This window comes from Ovis canadensis, chromosome 3 (genome assembly GCF_042477335.2).
Source record: "Ovis canadensis isolate MfBH-ARS-UI-01 breed Bighorn chromosome 3, ARS-UI_OviCan_v2, whole genome shotgun sequence".
In the NCBI taxonomy this organism is placed as follows: Eukaryota; Metazoa; Chordata; class Mammalia; order Artiodactyla; family Bovidae; genus Ovis; species Ovis canadensis.
In genome coordinates, this window is record NC_091247.1 from 136,170,255 (window position 1) to 136,191,448 (window position 21,194).

At 41.8% G+C, this 21,194-nt stretch overlaps 1 protein-coding gene across 1 annotated transcript in view; it reads left to right on the top strand.

The window, feature by feature from the left end:
- The window catches only part of PLXNC1 (plexin C1), a 156,845-nt gene that overhangs the window by 56,016 nt on the left and 79,635 nt on the right, over window positions 1-21,194 (top strand). Inside the window, exons 5-6 of the mRNA XM_069584197.1 lie at window positions 8,875-8,989; window positions 17,710-17,857. Of these exons, the coding sequence (XP_069440298.1) occupies window positions 8,875-8,989; window positions 17,710-17,857 (263 nt within the window). The remainder of the gene's footprint in view (window positions 1-8,874; window positions 8,990-17,709; window positions 17,858-21,194) is intronic.

The window sequence follows — 21,194 nt, forward strand, 5'->3', positions numbered from 1 at the left end:
TGCATGAAAGTGAAAGGTGAAAGTGAAGTCACTGAGTCGTGTCCAACTCTCAGCGACCCCACGGACTGCAGCCTTCCAGGCTCCTCCATCCATGGGATTTTCCGGGCAAGAGTACTGGAGTGGGGTGCTGGCCCTAGGGAGACAAAAATGAATAAGGCTCTGCCCAGTGGAAGCTCACAGGTTAGCGTGGGAAGCAGGTATCAGCCAATACACCATGAAAAAATGCCCTCAGAGCTGGTATTCAAGGCATGGGGAGACCCCAGAGAACCCTCAGGAAGAGGAGAAGGGTTATGATTAAGAACCTTCCAAGAAGCCATGAGCTGAGTCTGCCCCCTTACGTGGAAAGGGCAGGCTGCTTGTTGATCTGGTGTGTGTGAGCAATGCAAAGGGCAGACCAGTTACCCCTGTTGCCCAGATGCCTGTCACATCAGTATCATTTTATATGTGTTTGGCTTATGTCATTCAAACTTTTTACCTAAGTTCTGTTTCATTTGCCTATGTAATAAATATAGTAACAGCTACTAATATTTACTGAGGCATTATTGGAAGCCTCAGTTAAATAGATGGACGTTTCTGAAATAACTCTTCGATCTATGGTTTTGTAGGTGTGTGTTAACTAGATGTACATTTTTATAACCATTCCATGAAATAGAAATGATTATTATCTGCATTTTTGCAGCTGGAAAGCCTGAAACAGAGAGAAGGTATGATTTGCCCAACGTCACCCGCTTATAATTGGCAGCTCCACCCACCACTTCTTCACTAAGTTCTAGCCTGGTCTGGAATCAGCTCCTTGCAGAGACCAGACTTTAAGTGAGCTCAGGTTCTTGGCACTTGCTGTTCCTTCCGCCGAGAATGCTGTTTCTACTGCTCTTGATGTGGCTAGGTTGTCTTCATCCTTGAGATCTGAGCTGAAATGCCATCTTTCTTTTTAATTTAAGTTTTTGGCCATGCTACATAGCTTGCGGGATCTCAGATCCCCAACCAGGAACTGAACCCAGGTCATGGCAATGAAAGGCTGGAATCCTAACCACTAGGCCACCAAGGAACTCCTTGAAATGCCATCTTTCTTGACCAGCTTACCTAAAGTAGTTCCTCGCTGCTATATTTTTTTAATTTCTGCTGAAAACTAGCCTTGATTTGAAACTATTTAAATTATTGTCTGCTTATTTGGTTTTGGTCCATGTGCCTCACCAGAATATAAGCTCATTGAGAGGGGAGCTTTAACTGGCTTAAACATCCATACATCCCCAGTGCTCGGTGTTTGGTATCTGGGGGGCACTCAGACAATACTTGTGGAAGGAACCCTAGATGTGGCCTTAGGCCCTAGGGGTGGCAAGGTGCATAAGGCAGGCTTTTCCCTTGGGGATCTTACAGTGTGGGCAGAGAGACAGGCAGTCAGCAACCAGCGCATTGTGCTGTAAGCATGTGTGAGGTACCCATTCGGACACAGCAGAGGGCATGACTACTTTGCCCAGAGGCTGGGCAGACATGGAGGAGGTGATTCTGAACTTGGAGCACCATTTCACCAATATTGCAGGCCCTCGCACGTTCTGCACATGCCGAGAAGAGCTGGGCAGTTTTCCCCGCATGTGTTTATTAAGTAATTGCTCTTTGCGAAGTGCCATGTACTATTAGTGATGGATGTCTTTAGGAGCTTGTAAGTTAAATAGACTTATCAACCCACGATTGCCTGGGGATGAGTTTGGAAAAGAAGGAAGAGGCTCGATCATAGTATTGGGTACCAAGATGAGCATGGAAACGTGTGTTCTAGGCTCTAGGTCATGAAAGGGATGTAGGTAGAGGAGTCTGGTGTAGGTGGAAGGGTGCCATTGAAGATTTTTTTAGTAGGAAGCGGTGTATCAGTTCTGGACTTGAGAATACCTAGGCATTGGTGTGGAGAGCTGACTAGAGGCAGGCCATTCAGAAGCCTGCTGCAGGAGCCCAGGTGAGGGCAGATTGTGGGAGATGGCATAGAGCAATGCTTGGAAAGAATAGGTCATCATCAGCTGAGTATGAGAGATGAGAAAAAAGAGCCAAAAGAAGCCTCAAGTTTTCCAGTTTGATCTTCCACTTGGATTATTATTGCTCATTAACTAAGATTTAAGTGCTTCTCAGTGTGCATGGCTAGGACTTCTAATCCTTCAGTAAAAACGTTAGAAGACGTGCATTATCCATTCCTATCTTTTAAGTTACAAAGTATACCGGAATATTGAAGGCTCTGAGAATTCCTGCAATAGGGAAGATCATTTAATTTTATTTAACTAGTGTTTCCCAAATTTCTTAAGCCTCGTTTAATACTAACACCTAAAACAGCTTGAAGAACACACTTGGAGAATTGCTGAGAAATGGAATAAAACCTGTATTTTTCCCATAGGGCTCAGGCTCTGGGAGGATGTAGTTATTTTTATTTTGGCCTTTATGATGTTGTTATCCTGGAAACCTTTGAAAATTTTGAGCTGTTTGGCACAGTCCTAAGAGTATGAACACCACTGCCAGACTGCTGAGATCCATACCATGCTGTCTAATCTCTGCGCCTCAGTTTCCTCATCATTGAAATGGAGCTGATAACAATAATACCTACTTCCTGAGGTAGCTATAGGATCAACAAGTCCCAGAAAGTCCTAGAAACAGCACCTTGTCCCTGGAAAGGGCTCCATAGACGAGGGCCCTGGGGAGGGGCAGTAGCGGGTAGGAGATGAGCCGTGGACTTAGAAGCAGCACTGTCTGATTTGGTATCTCAGCCCCTCTGCTTCATAACTCTGTGACCCTGGGAAGCAATATGGAGCCTTCTGGCTCCAGTTTTCCCCAGCTGTAAAAAGCAAGGGAATTTGTCGTACCTACTTCATAGATTTGTGAAGAATAAGTGAATCAAATCATATGAAAGAACATCTCCTGGCATGTTAGATGTTTTCAGTTTAAAAAAAAAATCTTCTAAATTGTTTCTGTTATTAGCATCATTTTCTTATGTAGGTTGGCTTTTCATCACTGGAGCTGAAACGCAATTTTTCAGCTTTCCTGGCAAGTTATTTTGGTCTTGTATTTTGGCATCCCTCTTGGCTGACTCTGGGGGCCTAGAATTCAGAGTGGAGCTTGTCACAGTGACTTCTCATTCTCTCCTTTTCAGTTGAGATTGGTTTTTCCATCTCGTGGACTACCAACGTTAATGAAAGTCCCTTGATTCTCGGGACCACCTGGTCCCTCCTCTGGGCTCCGTGCCCTTCTGAAAAAATGCAGACATCTGTTTCAAATCACTTAGCAGAAGACCTTGGGATGCTCTTGTAGCAAAATCTTCCTCCAGTCACAGACACAGTCTCCTGTTCTGAGAGAGAGGCTGGATCTTTCCTTGTTAAAAGTTTTCTGATACTGTATCAGTAGAGAATCTTTGGAACAGATCACACCAACCCTCCCATTCAAGCAATTACCTGATATTTAGTTGTCAGTTTACTTCAGGGACTGTCTGCTCTTAGTGAACAATTAGATTAGAGGATGCTGATGAAATTCGAGTGGCAGGAAGTACAAGTTACATTTCTGAGTTTAGAGTTTCTATTTCAAGGTTGAGTAAGTAGTAAATTCTTAGGGAGAGATTCTAGCCTAATAGAGTCAGATTTTCAAGGTCCCCCAGCCCATCCCCTGGGCATTTCACCTGCCTGCATGCCTGGAAACTTCGGCTCATTTCTAGAGGTGGGTCTCCCAGTTCTTTATGTCGACATGAAAACAATTAATAATTTAAGTCACCCCCATTAAAAAATAGAAATACTGTATAAATGCAATACTGTAATAATAAATTTAAAAGTCGATCCAGCTGGGCACTGTTCCCAGACTACCAGCCAAGCAGAAACACAAGTAAAGAAGAAAAACTGCTATAAAATGCAAATGGATTCAATCTCATTGTTTTCTGCTACTCTTATATCGCAAATATATAGAATTGAAGTTACATCACAAATAAATAGGTTTTTCAGGTTAAAACCTGGAGACTTAATCACTATTTATAACATTATTTCTATGGGGAAGAAAAGTGTATTCCATATTACAAACTGAGGGTTTGCAAGCCAATTTTTGGAATACAATAGACTTGCGAGTTGGGGGGCTTCCTGGAACCTTAACCTCTAATTGGGTGTTTTGTATTCAGAGCTAGTGATGGGTGAACATGCAAGGCCTCTCAGAACCCTGCTCTGTGTTTCCCTCCCAGATCCATGCTCCTCTCTTCATTCTGGAGGCTCTGTCTCACCTTCTTCAGTCTATGCTCCTGGCGTCTTCATCTCTGTCGCCTTGTCCTGGCCCAGCCCCACCCTCCAACCACTAATGGGGCCCAAGGAAACCAGGAGGAACTCTAAATGTCATTATTTTTGTGCAGCTTATTAAATGGCAGTTAGGATCCTGGCGGGCTACAGTCCATGAGGTCGCAAAGAGTCAGACATGACTGACATGTCGTAACACATAGGGCTCACAGATGACTGTGCAGCTGCGTGGCCAAGTGTGTGGCTCTGAGAGCAAACTTCAGATGCTTGAACCTGTGAAACCTTGGCACATTGTAAACACCTCTCTGAGCCTCCATTTCATCCCTATAAAGCAACGTGGTTTTGAGGACTAATGTATATGCATGCTCCGGAGAAGGCAATGGCATCCCACTCCAGCACTCTTGCCTGGAAAATCCCATGGACAGAGGAGCCTGGTGGGCTGCAGTCCATGGGGTCGCTAAGAGTTGGACACAACTGAGCGACTTCACTTTCACTTTTCACTTTCATGCATTGGAGAAGGCAATGGCAACCCACTCCAGTGTTCTTGCCTGGAGAATCCCAGGGACGGCAGAGCCTGGTGGGTTGCCATCTATGGGGTCACACAGAGTCGGACATGACTGAAGCGACTTAGCAGCAGCAGTATAGGCATGCTCAGTCTTGTCTGACTCTTTGTGACCCCTGGCTCCTCCTGTAGCCCTCCAGGCTCCTCTGTCCATGGAAATGTCCAGACAGGAATACTGGAGCTGGGTGCCATTCCTCCTCCGGGGGATCTCCCCAACCCAGGGATTGAACCCGCATCTTCTGCGTCTCCTGCATTGGCAGGTGGGTTCTTTACCACTGGGCCACCTGGGAAGCCCGTGAGGGCTAACAGAGGAGGAGAGACCATCAACACTCAGAACGGTGGTAGTTCCCCCCTGTAGATACCTGGTGGGGTGGTGACTGAGGGACATCAGGGTTTGGAAAGATTTCCACGAGCTCAGGAAGCAAACACACTGTCGGCAGATACTTTCTGAATTTGAAGCAGCAAACTTAGACAAGTTTCTGGAATCTCCCTGTTTGTGAGTTTTGAACAAACTAAGAGTTAAGGGGAAGGGAGGGGAGGTCCACATATGCATATAGTTGAACAACAATCTCTAACTCTTATTATTTTGAACAGATTCAGCTCTACAGTAGATACTATGAACAAGCCTTCTTAAGTAGTTTAATTCATTAAATTGAATTCATGGTCCTTTCACCTAGCAAAAGTTTTTTTTTTTTTTTTTTTTCTTTTAATTAACTTTTGGTTTTGGGGCTTTTTTTTTTTTTCCTTCAGGCAGTTTTTTTTTTCCCCCATTAATGCTGATTCTAGTAATTTACGAGTAGGCTAGTGTCTGCTAATGTTGGCCTTATTTTGTAGGCATGAAATCTAGCTGGACGTAAGGGCCAGAAAAATATTAATTGGGAGTCCTAGAACTTTGGGAAAGACGCTCCATGGAGACTGGGGCAACAGCATAAGATGAGAAAAGCAAATACATGGCTGCCACTTTTTTCCCCAGAATATGCTCATTCTAATTTGAATCCCATTTTCTTCCTGTCTTTCCTCGTATCGGAAGAAATTATCATGAAGTCAGTTAAGAAAGCAGCCTATCTGAGGTTGCTTCACTGAGGATCAGCCTTGCCAAGACCTGAGTCTGAAAATGAGATTTTCAGATTTTTATCTGGGCAAAGGCTTAAGTGTCTATGCACTTGACCATTGCTTTTGTGGATGTATAGGAACAAGAGTGATGGCTTTCAAAAGGGACCATTTTGGTTTTGTTTACTAAAACGTGGGAACTCTGAGGTCTGTTCCCCTTCCTAGAGAAAGTTTGTGTGGGTAACGTGCTGTCATGAAGATTTTATCATCTGCAATATTGAAGAAATAATAAGATGTTGTTGGTTGACCATCTGGTTATACGTTCTTGGCGTTATGGTTTGCTTTTTAATTTTTATTTTTCAGCTGGTGAGAAAGAAGGCATGAGATCTCAAAGGTGTTTTATAAACCAGGAGTTTATGTTTAGTTGCTTAACATGGTTAAATTTTGTTTTCGCCTTATACAAAATAGGAAGTGAAAGGTCTATTACATATATGTATATACACACACATATATAAATATATATATGCTTCAGTGTTAAGTCGCTTCAGTCCTGTCTGACTCCTTGCAACCACATGGACTGTAGCCCACCAGGCTCCTCTGTCCATGGGATTCTCCAGGCAAGAATACTGAAGTGGGTTGCCATGCCCTCTTCGGGGGGATTTTCCTGACCCAGGGATCAAACACGTGTCTCTTACATCTCCTGCGTTGGCAGGCAGATTCTTTACCATTAGCACCACCTGGGAAACCTATATATATATATAAACATATGTATTTTTTCCCCAAAAGATAAACTGAAAACCTTAGTTTCTAATTTGTCCCCTCTCTGGCCCCCAATTCAAACTTTTGGCTTATATTAAAAATAGTCTCTTCACTAGAAGTACAAGTCAGACATAAACCCTAAAGAAACTCTAGAAAGAAACTCACCTACAGAAAGGACCTATAGAGATTTCATATTTCATCCATTCATTCAAAAATGTTTGTTGAAACCCTAGTATTTGTATATCATGCTGTCAGACACTGAAGCTCTGCAGAAGAAATATTAAAGATATTCTCCCTTCTTTTGAGGAGCTTACAGCTTACTGGGGGCCGTGATATAGACACGTAAAACAGTTAAATTGTAATTCAAGGCAGCATATGATTAAATACCAAAATGTGTGGTTCCAACAAGAAATGTTACAGGAGTTCAGAAAAGGGAGTGATAATTCAGTGGCACTACTGTTTTCTGCCTACAAATTGGCAAATTGTAGCACTATTTGTATGAAATATTTTACACTTGTTTTTTTGGCAGCCTTAGGCCTTGACTCCCAGGCAGTATTAAAAGCCTACAAAAATATTTGTACTCCATTCTCTTTAGAACTGGCTTTTTTTTTTTTTTTTTTTTGGCCTCCTCTTAGACAGAGGAAGTGCCTTATACAAACTGGAATGCCCCTGAGAGAGAGGCAGGTCGTTTTTGACAGTCATCATCGCTTTCTAATACAAAATGGGGAACCAGCCTTGTCCTTCTGTGTGTTTCAATCCAGCAGTATGTGTCCCTCCATTGAAAACTCTCCCTGACATTGAGAGGAGGTTTAATTTGAACTTAATGTCCGTGACGGACGAGCTAGCCATCAAGGGTCAGATAAATTTATGACTGTGGAGAATTGCTGATGAAAATCCCCCTGGTCCTGATGTTGGAGAAGGAGCCGACACAGGTGGAGGAGAGCTTGGACACAGATGTGCTGCCTGGAAGCAGGGTTCCCCGAGATGCAAGGATATGATGACACGCTGTAAGAATTGCACTTGGGGGTGATGTCTAATGAAACTCACTGGCTTCCTGTTCTATTTCTGTCATATTCAAATTAGCGCAGCGCTCAAAGATGAAGCCGTGAGGCCTAAATTTATTCTTAAGACTTTTTTTTTTTAAAAAAGAGAAGAAGAAAAAGAAATAAAATGCGTGTCAAATATACTGTTTGGGACCACACTGGTCTCCACTCACTTCCTTTCAGGGACTCCCCAGAGTTGAATGAGGTTATTATTTAGTTGCTTTCAATCTCATGTGATTCATGAATTTTCAGCTTCTTTTAAAACTTACTGGGTCTCCTCCACCCCTTTGTTTTAACCTTGGACCTTGAGAAGGCAGAGGTAACAGAGGTTTTGTTCTTTCCTTGATACCATTCAGTACAATGTCTGTGGAGTCTAACACCATTTGGAAACCAAGTGACCTTTGGCGTCCATTCTTGTTGAGTTGGCCGCCCTGCTGGTGAGGCAGGAGCTCCCAAGTTCGCATGACCTAGAGTGACCAAAACAGGCATAGGCGAAGCGGTGATTTCGCCTTCAGCTTATGGTGGTGTTTATCAAAGTAGCTGACCCTGACCACAGCTTAAGATTTCTTTGGGGACAGCCTCTGGGCTGGCTGACTTGGGGAGGTGGCCCTGGCAAATGTTTCACCCAATAGCTTTTGATGTAAGTTGGTATCTGTCTAAATAAATGTTATGTAGCAGATGGTTCTGGAATGTCTTATCAAATTCTTGGGAAGACTCTGCCCTTGCAATATGTTTATTTGATTATCATACCGCAAAGCACAAAAATGGCCGCTTCTTTTTTTTATTTTAAACAACAGTAAAAGTTACACAGTAGTTAGGTATTCTGGAAATGAATGGCAAACCTGAAACGTTTATGATGTGTAAACCTTTTTTTGGGCTGTTCTATGCTAGGTTTTTCTAGAAGGTAGTGCTTTAATTTTAGAATCCAGGAGAGGATGTGTTTTGGATGTATTTGTAGTGTCATCTTGAGAGATGGCTCAGGAGTCTAAGTTCAGCATGTCCACATTTGTTCTCAGCTCTGAGACATGATGGAAAAAATGCTTTGCTGGTTTCCTGTTGCTTTTCATGGTTTTAGCATCATGTTCTTATTCTCACTCGAAATCAATAATCCTCACACAAAGTCTGGCATTTTGTACTGAAGCCAAGTATGAGAAAGTTTTAATGATGCATGTTTGGGGTTGCTGTTTTGCTGCCCCCTCCCTTTTTGTTTTTTTGATAGGTGTACTTTTAAAGAAGATTGTGAGCATTTAAATAATTCAGAAAACTGGCTGGATATTTTATCTGGAGCTAAAAAGTGCCCTCAAATTCACCTATTTCGAAGCAGTAAAGATAAGGTAAGAGGAAAGATTTTAAATTTGTCTCTATTGTCTCATTTTAGTCAACTGATGCCAACTTCCTTCTGTGTGTAAAATACCTATTAATGATCAAATAAGCTTAGTTATGAGAATTCACTCAGTTAACTGACACTGTGTGAGCATCAATTCCTGTACATTCTGCAAGGTGACGGGGAGATAGCAGAGAACGAGATGCATCGTGAACCTGCCCTCATGGAGTTTGTCATCTTGTGGAGCTGAAGATGACCTTCAGTTGTTGAAATTAAGGAAAAATGGACTAATGTCATTGGAAAACATTGATTTTAAAAAAGAAAGAAAAAAAAAGTTCAGATTCATGGTCTACAAGATTCCTTAAGTGCGACTTAAGTACTGAATTTTATTTTGTTTTTTAGTTCCTTTTCTTGATGTATTTGGGCTTTTGACAACTGTCTTGCGTGCATGCCTTCAGGTGATATTGATGGGGAGAGAAAGCAATATGGGCAGTGAATATTGCAAGGGGGGCGGTCGCTTGAAAAGCGCCTGGGCTCTTGCTGTGACAGTACTATACTGCCTTTGGCAACACATCAGGCCTGTCATTGGATGAGAGAAGTGAAGCGATGTGAGCATATTCATGCATTTTCAGATTTACACACCAGCCTCACCCCATGGGAAAATGGAATTCCTGCCTTGCAATCTCAGGGGCTGTAAGGAGACATTTTCTCCCTAATTACAGCTCTTGTATTATGAATAACTATACAGAATCACCATCAGCAGCCAGTTGACCTGTCTGCTGAGCTCACTCTGTTTTATTTGAATGCCACATTAACAAGGAGATGGGCCACTTTCTCTTTCCCCTTACACTTTGCCATTTCAAATAGCAAGAACTGTACCACTTAAGATGATTTAACATTTAATAAAAGAGAGCCAGAGCATTTAATGAGTGATAAATAATAAAAGAATCAAGCTTTCAAGTCATAACTGATCAGAACTCATGGATTTCAACTTGTGTGGCTGTTGTTACTTTCTGTCGCCCTCCTAAGGGCGAGGGTGTAGAGGATGGGTTGGGGGGTACCCTCCCAAAAAGACCCTTCAAAGCTTTCATCCAAACCTCCACCAGACCTGCACTAGCATGAGCAGATTCTATGGAAAAAGATGCTTAGGTATCTAAGTATAGGTATGGCCAAATTTTTATTTCTGTTATCAGTCTGAAAAATAGCTGACTTTAGTGCTGATAGAGACTGCTAGAAAATATCATGATCATTAAATATACCCAGGACTCTGATAAGTGGTTATGATTACACATGGCTCTTTTTCTTTTATCGTTTTGAAAATGTTAAGGGGAGTGCTTAAGCAAAGCGCGGTGAGGAAAAGTAAGCTGCTCATTGACTAACAAGAGCCGCTTACACGGTTTGCTTGCCTATCTTTGGGTTCACCAGCATAAAGTAATCACCATTCACATCTAGTCTGGAACATGTTTACCACCCAGAGAACCACTGGTACTTTTCTTCCCCACCTTGAGTCCCAGTGTGGTTTACCCTAATCCCTCTAGAGTCTTCCCACGCAACCGTTACCTCGCTCTCTCCAGCTCACCACCACCCTCAAGGTAAAGGAGATAAGACTTTAGCAATTTGAGTAAAGCTGTTCTTTGAAGCCAACGTTGGGCTGATTATTTTAGTGACATTGATAAGATGTCTGTCTCCAGCTCTTGGTCATATTATTTCAAAATATTTCCCATCTTTATGGTTAACTGTGGCTTGCTGAGAGTCTCAAATCCTTGGTTATTTAAGTAATTTCTTATCCTGAACCTATAGAGCTGGAAGTCTATTGTCCTCTCCAGTTCCAGCTATCACAATAACTTGGTTCAAAGCGTGTTTGCTCACTGCAAATAACATTCTAGTAACTTTCTTGGTACCAAAAAAAAAAAGATGCATATAATCCAGAGCCTCTTGTTTACACAAGACAATTAGAAGGTAGTATATTCTCATCCTTGTTATGAAATTGGCATTAAAAAGAGAGGAGTAGAGCAATTCTAATTGCCTTGGAGGAATATTATGAGATTTTGTTGAATAAAAATACCAAGATGCAGAAAAGTATATATAGCGTGGTCTTATATTGATCCAAAACTGTCCCTCTATATGTTTATGTCTATGTCTCTATATGATTGAGCATGGAGAAAAACGTGAGAGAATTCATACTAGGTTGTAAACATAGGCTCCCATGATGAAATAATTCGTGTGGTGGAGGAAAGGTCAGAGATAGACTTAAAAAAAGAGAGGCAACTGAAATCTTCATATACACAGACACACACAAAAAGGGATGCATGGCACCCCATTTTTACATTATGTAAAATTATATGTTTGGATGTGAGAGGTGGACAATAAAAAAGGCTGAGTGCCGAAGAATTGATGCCTTCGAATTGTGGTGTTGGAGAAGATTCTTGGGAGTCCCTTGGACTGCAAGGAGATCAAACCAGTCAATCTTAAAGGAAATAACCCTGAATATTCACTGGAAGGACTGTTGCTGAAGCTGAAGCTCCAATACACTGGCCACCTGATGCAAAGAGCTGACTCATTGGAAAGTCCCTGATGAAGAAAGATTGAAGGCAGGAGGAGAAGGGAAGAACAGAGGATGAGGTGACTGGATGGCATCACTGACTCAATGGGCATGAGTTTGGGCAAACTGTGGGATAGTGAAAGACAAAGGAAGCCTGGTGTGCCACAGTCCACGGAGTCACAAAGAGTCAGACATGACTGAGCGACTGAACAGCAATACCTATAAAGAGATTTTTAACAGTAAAAATATTTTATACTAATAAAAAGAGAAAAGATGTAGGAATAAAAGTATTTCCCACAAATAGCATGGCTCCTAAAAGAGAAAAGAGAAACATTCTTTTTACAAATCAGAAGAGAAACATGGAATTCTGTCACTGAGACAACCAATATTGTTTTCAAAGTCGTGTCCCATGCACGAATGCAAGAAACAAGTGTTAATAATAGAAATAATTATTGGAATGGGATAGACAAAAATATTATTTGCTCATCTTAAGTGGGTATATTGATATATCTGTAAAATCTAAATATATTAGCTCTTAAAACTATTCAAATTAATAAAGGTCAAATAAAGTGCTAATGTCCAGTAAACGTTCAAGTATCAATAACCTTATGACATGTAAGATAAACTGTTAACACATTAATAAAAGATCCCATTCATTAAAAACAATGGAAATACTCAGGCTCAAACCTGCAGAGTGAGGCATGTACATTGTGCTTTAAAATTCTTTTTACTGGGAGATACGTGTTGAAGCCACCTACCAAAACAGTGATTTTGACTGTGCAATAGTTTTTCCAATGTTCTATTTTCTAATAGTATTTAGATAGTGAGGGAGTGGTCTATTGAGGCTAATTATATTTCGTAATAAGGAAATCTTATCAATTAAAAGTATAAATAAACATAAAACAGGTATTTTCTTGAAAGATATGAAAGCATGTTAAACATATCCAGACATATACTATGTTTCTTGGTGGGACAATATCATTAAAATGTCACTGTTTCCTCAATCTGTTGTCTAGATTTCATGTCATCCCAGTAAAAATTTGAATAGTTTTTGTCTTAAAAGTGAAGTCATTCAGTCATGTCTGACTCTTTGAGACCCCGTGGACCTTGGACTTTTCCAGGCAAGGATACTGGAGTGGGTTGCCATTTCCTTCTCCACAGGATCTTCACGATCCAAGAACCGATCCCAGGTCTCCCGCACCGTAGGCAGACTCTTTACCATCTGAGCCACCAGGGAAGCCCTGAAATTAATGTATAAAATTCATCCGAAATACTAATGTGAATTGGTCAAGAATATCCAAGATATATATTGAGAAAAAGAAAATTCTTTAAGCAAGACTATTTCCATATGATTATAAGCACATATATAGTGGCAATAACTTAGCCCATGACTCTTGTTTACAAATGAGAATATAGGGACTTCCCTGGCAGTCTAATGGTTAAGACTCCATGCTCCCAATGCAGGGAGCATGGGTGTGATCCCCATGGGCTGGGGAACTAAGATCCCACATGCCTTGTGGTGCAGCCTAAAAACATAAATAAAAAATTGGAATATAGATTCATGGAATAGGCTACAAAGCTCAGAAATAGATGTAAAAAATTTAAAGATTGTTTATCATGAATTAAGAGGAAACAAAAGAATCATTTCATAAAAAGTTGCTGAAATAACTGGCTTGCAATACGGAAATGTAATTTAATTCACATTTTTTACATGAAATATAAATTTTAGGCTAATTAAGAAATTCATCTAAAAACCTAACACAGAAAATAATTGAGCGTCAGATAATTTGGAAGTATAATCTTCTTGGCTATGAAACAATATATCATGTAATAGCAAGAGAAAAATATTCATATACTTGACTTTTAAAAAAATCTATACCACAAAAAATAAGTGATGACTAAAGCTCATGCTTCAGGAAAAACATTTGCAACAGGCAAAATATTAGCTGCAAGATATGAAAGCTAGGAGAAAGTAAAAAAAATATAGAGACACCAAAAAATAAGCAGGCAAAATTGTATATTCTCATAAGAGGATGTTTAGAGAGTTAGACATAGATATGGAAATATGCTCAGCTTCACCACTTATCAAATAAATACAAATTAAAGTGTAAATAAGGTTTGCTGACACCTAGTGATGGCGATACCAATTAACACAACCTTTTTAGAAAGTAATTTGATAGTAACATTTCAATAGTCATAAATATATTCATTCTGTTTGAAGCACTACTTCCAGGCTTAGACTTCTGTAGAGGTAATTTTAAAAAAAGAAAAACCATTTGTGTATGGATGTTACTGTTGTGACATGTATAGACTTAGAAACTTGGAAATTCCAAACTATTTGTCAATAAGAGGTAAGGTTAAGCAAAATAAGCTCTGTTGATAGAATGATAGAAATGTCATGTGACAAGAATTTCTTTGGCTCCATGGACATTACAAGCTAATTGATACTCAAACTTTGTATCTCATCTGACTTTTCGGGTCTTCATTCCCACTTTATCCAGCTTAATTCAAGAGTTATTACCTGGTAAGCATTCCTACTTTGGGTTCCTTAATCCAAGGCATCAGCTTTTTAACCATTCTTGCATGGAACCTAAGAAAGTGTTAGTCACTCAGTCATGTCTGACTCTTTGTGACCCCATGGACTGTAGCTCACCAGACTCTGTCCATAGAACTGTCCAGGCAAGAATGCTGAAGTGGGTCACCATTTCCTTCTCCAGGGGATCTTCCCAACCCAAGGATCAAACCCAGGTCTCCCACATTGCAGGCAGATTCTTTACCATCTGAGCCACAAAGGAATCCTAAAGTCACATTAAAATACCTTCAACTCCTTGACTATCCCCTTCTTCCACTGCACTTGAAAAAAAAAACCAAAAAACTGTCTCCTTTTTTTCATATCAGTGTCAACTTCTGCCCCATTGTTCCCCTGAATCTAAACTCCATAGAGGTATTCCAGGAGACACTGTCAGTCCTCATCCTAACATGGCCATTTGGTTGCGTTCTTGAAACTCCCCCATTGCCTTCCGCAGCACACACTCTCCATAGCCTGTTCCTTCTTGACTCTGCCGCAGCCTCCTGTGCTGGCTGCCTCTCTCCCTGACCCTGACTCCTCGAGCTGGCTCAGCCCCAGCTTTGGCTCTTCCTGCAGCTGACTCTGCTTTGCCCACAGTCTTGCCCACTCCTGTGGCTTAACATGCCATCATATGCCCACGTCACCCTCATCTCCCGCCCAGATGGCCTCTGAGCTCCAGACTCATCTCTTCTCAATTATCACACAAGTACTTGACTGAACTCAACCAAAGCTGAAGTCTTGACTTTTCCATCCAGAGTCTGCCTCCTGCTCCCTGTGTCCCAACGCAACGTGCGGTACCTCTGTACATTCGTTAGCTCACCAGATCCTCCACAACCAGATACCCCGCTTCCAGTCCTGGCCCATGATACCTTTAAAGGGTGTCTTGGAGCTGTCAGTCCTTTGCATTTCTGCTGCACCATCCTAGCCCAGGCTTCTAGCATCTCTCTCTCTCTTTTAAAACTTTTAATTGGAGGATAATTATTTTACAATGTTGAGTTTGTTTTTGCTGTACAGCAGCATAACTCAGCTATAAGTATACATATATGCCCTCCCTCTTGAGCCTCCCTCCCACCCCTCCATCCCACTCGTCTAGGTCTTCGCAGAACACCGAGCTGAGTTCCCCATATTATTCAGCTGCTTTCCACTAGCTGTATTTTACCGCATGATAGTGTAAATATGCCAATGCTATTCTCTCAGTTTGTCCCACTCTCTCCTTCCCCTGCTGTGTCTACAAGTCTGTGCTCTATATCTGCATATCTATTCCTGCCCTGCAAATGGGCTCATCAGTTCCATTTTTCTAGATTCCATATATATGCATTAATATATATTTGTTTTTCTGACTGACTTCACTGTGTATAATAGGCTCTAGGTTCATCTACCTCACTACAACTGACTCAAATGCATTCCTTTTTATGGCTGAGTAATATTCCATTGTATATATGTACCACAACTTCTTTCTCCATTCATCCGTTGATGGACATAGAGGTTGCTTCCCTGACCTGGCTATTGTAAATAGCACTGCAATGAACATTGGGTTACATGCGTCTTTTTGAAATATGGTTTTCTTATGGTAAATGCCCAGTAGCTGTATTGCTGGGTCATATGGTAGTCTTATTCCTCGTTTTTTAAGGAATCTCCATACTGTTCTCCATAGTGGCTGTATCAATTTGCACTCCCACCAACAGTGATCTCAATCCTGTGTGACCTTCCAGTTTTAGTCTAGTGAAATTTTGCACACTTCTGCTAGACTGTAAACTCTTTGAGGGTAAGGACTATAGCTGCTTGCTTCACTGAAGTAGCAAATACCTTGTGTAGCACATGGCACATCTTTAACGTTTGATAAAGGTTTATGAAATAAACTGAATCCCATAGATAGAGGAGCCTAGTAGGCTACAGTCCATGGGGTCACAGAGAGTCGGAAACGACTGAACGACTTCACTTCACTATGAAATAAATTAATGCAATGATTACAGTTATGTAAATGCTGCGCATATGAGGACTGAAGGCAATGTGGAAAACTTACAGGAGCTACTGAAAACAGGACTTTAACAAACTTTCTGATACTTCCATTATCGTGTTTGACCAGTGTGTTCCATTTAAGACATACTTGTGGACAGGGTAACGGGTGATAACGGTCGTACGCTGAGATGTGCAGTCCAGGGAGAAATGCAGGGGTGAAGCATGAGGGAGACTTCAGCCAGGTGTTGAAGAGGAGCTGGTGGGGATGGCTGGGGGTTCAGGTCCCCTGGAGATGGCTGGACTTCAGCTCAGTGGATGTTGGACTGTAAGAACTTGTGTTCTTCTAGCATGATTCTGTGGCTCAGAAACAGAACTTTTTTAAAGTAAAAAGATAGGGGTGCAAACCCCAGAGCAAAACAGATAGAGCTTATCCAAGGACGAGAGACAGTGGGTTCTTAGCTGGCCGCGTAGACTCTGGGCAGAGATCAGGAGTCTAACAGAAGATGGACACCTCCCAGTGGTGAGGGACTGCCACTCTTCATCGCGGATGATAAGCTGATCGCTGCCTGTGTTCCCACCTCCCCACCAGACCCCCTGAATGCACCTGATGCAAAACGGGTCTCCCACTGACATATTGTTTTCTTTAACTTTCCTCTTTTTTTCTTCTTCTTTGCTTTCTTTCTCCTCCTCCTCCTCCTCCCTTTTCCTGCTCTCCCCACCACAGCTTCTGCCTCCTAAATATAAACAAAACAATTTGTGTTTAGATGAGAATGCTTCATATCATAAAGATAGAAAATCTCCTAAAATTAATGCATATATTTAGTACCTTTCCAGTTAGACTCACAGTCCCGTCACCCTATTTGGGTAAAATGATCTTAAAGTTCATATGGAAAAAATAATGTCTAGAAAATGCTAAGAAAATTACGAAAATAAAAATAGATTTACCATAAATATATTTAAATCCACAGTCTTGAAAATTTGATGACATTGGGAAAGAAGTGGATCAATAGATAATTGGAGCAGGGCAAAGTTCAGAAGTAACTTGTAGGTATATGGTGATTTAATACATGCGAAAAGTGGTATTTCCATTCAGTTGGGAAAAGCAACTTTTTTTAAAATAAATGCTTGTGACCTAGCTGATTAACCATCTGTGTAAAAATAAAGTTGAGCCCATATCTTATCCTTTGATTACAAATAAATTCCAGATGGATTAAAGATATGTTTAAAAAATAAAACAACAAAGATGGTGAAACAATATTATATTTGTCCACAAGCAAAAGTTGTGAAGAACTTTATAACAATAAACTTTGTATTTGATCATAAAAACATATAGGGTAAAACACATACAAAATACAACACAAACAGTACATTAGGAGAAAATGTGTCAGAAATATGACAGATAAGGATTAATATCTATACTATACAGAGAGCTCTTAAGAATTGATAAAAAATACAAAGCAGAAAAATGGCCTAAGAATATGAATATGCGATTCACAATAGAGAAAATTAAATAGCCAATAAAACATCTCTTTCTTTGCGTCAGCAATCCAAGAAACTCTCTTGTGGCAAATCAGAAGGTCAGTTCCTTTAAAGCTCTAGGGTGCATAGAGATGACGGAAGAACACCACATAATTTGGTTCCTGTATTTTCTTCCCCACAGACGACAGTGACGGTGGTGGGGAGCTTCTCTCCAAGGCACTCAGAGTGCGTGGTGAAGAACGTGGACACGGGCAGGATGCTCTGCAAGGGCAAAAGCGTGCACAATGAGACCTGTACCTGCAACATCCCGACCAGAACAGCTTACAAAGGCACGTGCGCTCCACTGGTTTTTATCAGCATTCTTAGCGAACGAAGAAGGCAAGAGAACCTCGTGAGCCCAGAGTGCCCAGGGCAACAGGTCAAATGGCAGGATTTGAACAGCCTCACCCTGTAGACTCCCTCTCCCCACTCCCTGCACCCGCCCTCAGTCCCCCTCGCCTTTGCTCCTCTCCTCCTGTGGCCGCAGGCCCCCACTGTCGCCTGTGGCTGGAGAAGGATGGAGGCTGGCAAATCCCCCCTCAAGTTGCTTAGGTGAGTGGCAAGCCAGAGACCGTTGAACTTGACCCTTCCCGGATGGTTCAGATAGTTCAGGGATCTGAAAAGCTGGGAATGCCCTTGGTGAGATGAGAAAAGGAAATGGCCAATATTTTATCATCTTAAGTTCATTGCATTCGTTCATTCAAACAAATGTTTATTGAGCATCTGTGAGCCAGACACTGTGCTAGGTGGTAGGGACACCATGACTGAGAGAGACTGATCTGTTCTTTGCTCACAGTATTGAGAGCCTCTTGGGATAGCAGCAAGTGACCAGCACCTGACAGAGCCGTGTGCAGGGTGCAGGGAACACGCGTGAGAAGCACACAAGGAGGACACCTAACTAGACTCGGGGGAACAGCGAGAGGGCGAGGAAAGCTTCTTGGAGGATGAGTAGCGTTGAGCTGGACAAAGAAAAAGGGGAGCAGTATTCCAGGCAGAGCCCAGCTAGTGTGACCCACCAAAGGAAGGAAAAAGCTTTGTCTAAGGAGCCAAAAAAAGGTTCTATGTGGCCAAGTCAAATGGGGTAGAGAGTGGAGTGACAGAAAACGGATACCAAAGAAGGTACAAAGTGTCTGGCTCAAAGTAGCCATTGATGATCAATTCATTCTTGTTGAATGAATGGCCACAGGTGGAGAACAGGGCTGGAGGAGGGAAGGGCTGCGTTCGGAAAAGTCTGACAGAAGGGAAGCTGTTGCAGTGATTCAGGTTGAGGGGACTGAGAGTGGAAGTAGCTGGAGGCAGATAAGGATGAAGAGAAGGGGGTGGATTCAAAGGATGGTCAGGGGTGGGGTGAATTGGGAGTTTGGGATTGATACATATGTACTATTGATACTATGTCTAAAACAGATAACTAATGAGAACATAGTGTGTCGCAGAAGGAACTCTGCTTAATGCCCTGTGGTGACCTGGAGGGGAAGGAAATCCAGAAGCGAGGGGATGTATGTGTATGTTTTGTTGGTTCATTTTGCTGTGCAGTAGAAACGTAATATTGTAAAGCAACTATGCTCCAATAAAAATTAAGTTTTTAACAAAAGATGGCTAGGAGTTACAGTGTATGAACTGAGGATTCATGAGTTCCTTTGGGTGAGAAAGACGTGGAGCCAAGTGCATGGTTATTAAAATGCAGGTCTTGCTCACCTGGAACATAAGCTTCCGAAGTATTTGAGATCACCGTGAAAAGCTAATTGATTGCATTCTTAACATTTTTTAATCTTTGTTTTAAATTGAAATGCAGTTGATTTATAGTGTAGTCAATTGTTTTTAAAGCTTCTGTCAGTTTCACCCAACCGTTCGTCTGCCCTTTTCTCTGGATGCTTTATATATTCTGAGCTGGCAAACAGACACACTTCCTACCTCCTGCACCCAGCTAGTCAGTGGCCATTACCAAACCTTTGTCTGTAGTCTGTAGTAGTTTCATGCCTTTCACCAAATTCTATCTCCCTTCTGCTTTGAAGTCATCTCTTCCATAACAGCCGTGATGGATTCTGCTCTAATCATCCTAATCATTCCAGTTCCCTCTGCCCCCCGACATGCACCCCAGTCTTGGTACCCAGGTGATGCATGGAACTTGAACCACTCATAAGGTATTTCCTTGGCTATCCTGTCATGTTGCTGTTTCACCTAAATTTTTTTTGTCTCTTCTAGAATAGCTGAATGCTTTCAGGGCTGAGATCATATATACTCATTTCCTTGTGAGGTTTCCCAGGAGTGTTTTGTGCACAGTTGATATGCAGGAAAGTACAACTCTTGCTAGTCTCTGTCACTGGACACTTGTAGATCCCGATGACGTGTATGTTTCACTGGGAGTCCCTCAGTGCTTACTGCCCATACATTCATTCTGTTAACAGTTATCAAGTGTCTTATTCAAATGCTCTTGCTGAGAGGTCATGCCAGCCCTCCAAACCTCCTTGTCTTTGGAACCGAGCATTATCATTTCCACTTTATGTGAGCAGAATTTTATGTGGCATCCTGGCTTTCAGAATGAATGTTCCTGTTGTAGAGAAGCCTCTTAAAGTAAGGATTCTCAGACTTTTGGAATCAAGCACTGATCATATTTCAGCAGGAAAACTAGAGGTACCGACAAAGTTAGGCCAACTTATTAATTTGTCGAGGAAAGACTTTTCATTTTTAAAGTATCATCTGCTCTCCCCATTAATTCCTAAAAGGAAGAAGATACTAATACCAAAATGGGGGACAACGAAAATGTCACAGAGTGCCTTGGTGCCTGGACACAACGGTATTTGAAAGGCACCACCCTGGGCTGCTGCCCCCAAACCTGGCAATACAGTCAGTACAGTACATGGGGAGGATTACAAACCCAGATTCCCAACACACCCCAGGCCTGCCAAGTCAGAGTATCTGGGAATGTAGCCCTGGAATCTGTATTTTCATCCGTTTCTCAAGTGATTGTGATACGCAACCAGATTTAGGAATCATCTTGGATAGAGGATGTAAGTTACAGTGATACAGGAAATAGGCTGTTTCTCTCATGGTGATTTAGCACACTGTTGATCATATTGCTTTATCCTTTGGGGGTTTTCTAACTGATGGGTAGGTTTTCAAAAGCAAAAAGGAAATCCTTCCTCATACATTTGGCAACAGTTGACTCCAAGAAGATCATGGCTCCCAGCCCACCGGAGCCACACTTCAGAGTGTGTTGTGTAAACATTTGTAGTGTGGGTTCTTCTGAAGATGCAGGGTTTCTTTCTTCTCTAACATTCTGGTTATCATGTTCTAGGCAGTTCTTGCTCAGTGACTTGTTTTATTCTTATGCTGTGGCCAATTACAAGCTGAGATAGTGATTCTGGGGAGAGGATGAGCTGCAAATGGGCTGTGAAATGGCTTTTTCCTAGTGATTATCCATGGGAGGCCTGGAACGAGGTGGGCTGGGGTCTGTTTGGAGGCTTGTGCTGTGCACTTCGGCTGCCTGACGGGAATGGCCCCAGGGAAGAGGCCACATACTGATGGAAATGTTAGCAAACAGCTGGCACACTCCACCCTATATGTGGAGGAGGCAAAAAATATTTATTTTCTGTATTTCCGGCTTTGCTTGATGATAGCAGGGCTTCG